This window comes from Eufriesea mexicana, unplaced genomic scaffold (assembly GCF_001483705.2).
Source record: "Eufriesea mexicana isolate 0111107269 unplaced genomic scaffold, ASM148370v2 scaffold2087, whole genome shotgun sequence".
NCBI classification, from domain to species: Eukaryota; Metazoa; Arthropoda; class Insecta; order Hymenoptera; family Apidae; genus Eufriesea; species Eufriesea mexicana.
The window spans coordinates 1,103,063-1,104,434 of NW_016910162.1; the positions used below are offsets into that span (position 1 = coordinate 1,103,063).

General features: G+C 27.0%; 1 protein-coding gene across 1 annotated transcript; it reads left to right on the top strand.

Moving 5' to 3' along the window:
* Positions 1-253: 253 nt before the first annotated feature.
* On the top strand, positions 254-1,113 carry LOC108549548 (uncharacterized). The gene is made up of 3 exons (XM_017902967.1): positions 254-311; positions 594-725; positions 887-1,113. The coding sequence occupies exons 1-3, from the start codon at positions 254-256 to the stop codon at positions 1,111-1,113; spliced, it is 417 nt and encodes a 138-aa protein (XP_017758456.1).
* The last annotated feature ends 259 nt before the right edge of the window (positions 1,114-1,372 follow it).

Consider the following 1,372-nt stretch of genomic DNA (forward strand, 5'->3'; position numbering starts at 1 on the left):
TTTTATACCAGTGAATTATCTATTTGTCGAGATATGCTCAGTAGAACCTTTCAAACACTATAACCATTACTTTGAACTGTAATATTTATTTTTATTATTTTTTTAGTTACATATCATATTAATTAAATAAATGGTGATATCGCAATATTATAGAATTGTAAGTTACTGGCGAAGTAATCGTGTCTTGAATAAATTTGACAACTACTGAAAGATTTAAAATAAACTGTAAATAAAAACGCTAACAGAATTAAGAATGCGAGTGCAAGGAAATGCGTTACGAGTACTATTATTTTTGTCTGTATTTCAAAGAGGTAAATTTTATAAATAAAATATCGTATTTATCAATAGTAGATAAAACAGAATATGTCTTAACCAAGTATAGATAAAATAGAAAGTAAACATATACTGGCTGCTAGGAATTGTTTCATGAAAATTGAAACAAATTTCAAACCTTTGTATCAAATTTTATTATATTCTGTTTTACAAATGTAAATAAGAAATAATATTAAAATTATACATAAAAATGTATTACTTAAGATACATTAATAATATTTATTTTTTGCATGTGTCGTGTAATTAATACGCGCAAAAAGAATCGAAAGCTATGAAGTGTTATCAATGTAACAGTGGAAAGGATACAGATTGTACTGTTAGTACAGTAGACGCAAGGTATTTGAAATCGTGTCCCCCGTCACAACCATTTTGTCGTAAAGCTGTGTATATATGTAAGTTGATAATATACATAATTTTTGCTTTTAAATTCATTGTCATTATTACTTTTAATAATTAATTACTTTTTATTTATTTATTAAGTTATTGTTTTTCTTTATTCTTTGAGATATTTCTATATATATATATATTTACAAACAGATCATGTGATTTACAGATTATTTTATGAATTCCCGAGATTATCTAACAGTACGCGAGTGCACAAAGTGGCGAAACGTTGATAAAGAATGTTATAGAGGTCGTTACACGCGTGACAGTTATCAACTTGTATGCGAGTGCAAAGGTGCAGGCTGCAATCAATCTACCAGATTCTCATCGACCACTACTATTTTCCTGTTTGTCCTCTGTCAATTTATCATTTTTCTCATTGGAAGTCCAACTTGACATGAACATATTGTTCGAAGAAAGAAATGTAATCCTTTTGATGGTCATGACGAAGAGAGTACTCAATATGAATAGAGTCTGACAAAATGACATTTAGTTATTAATATATTATGATAAAAGTCTAGTAAATATAAATGATTGCTTATATAACAAATATAGTAGAAATAATGTACGTATTTTGTTTAAAAAGGTATACAATTCGAGCATAAAAATAACATTCTATAAATTAAAAAGAAAGAAAACAATCCTAAGTAAATGG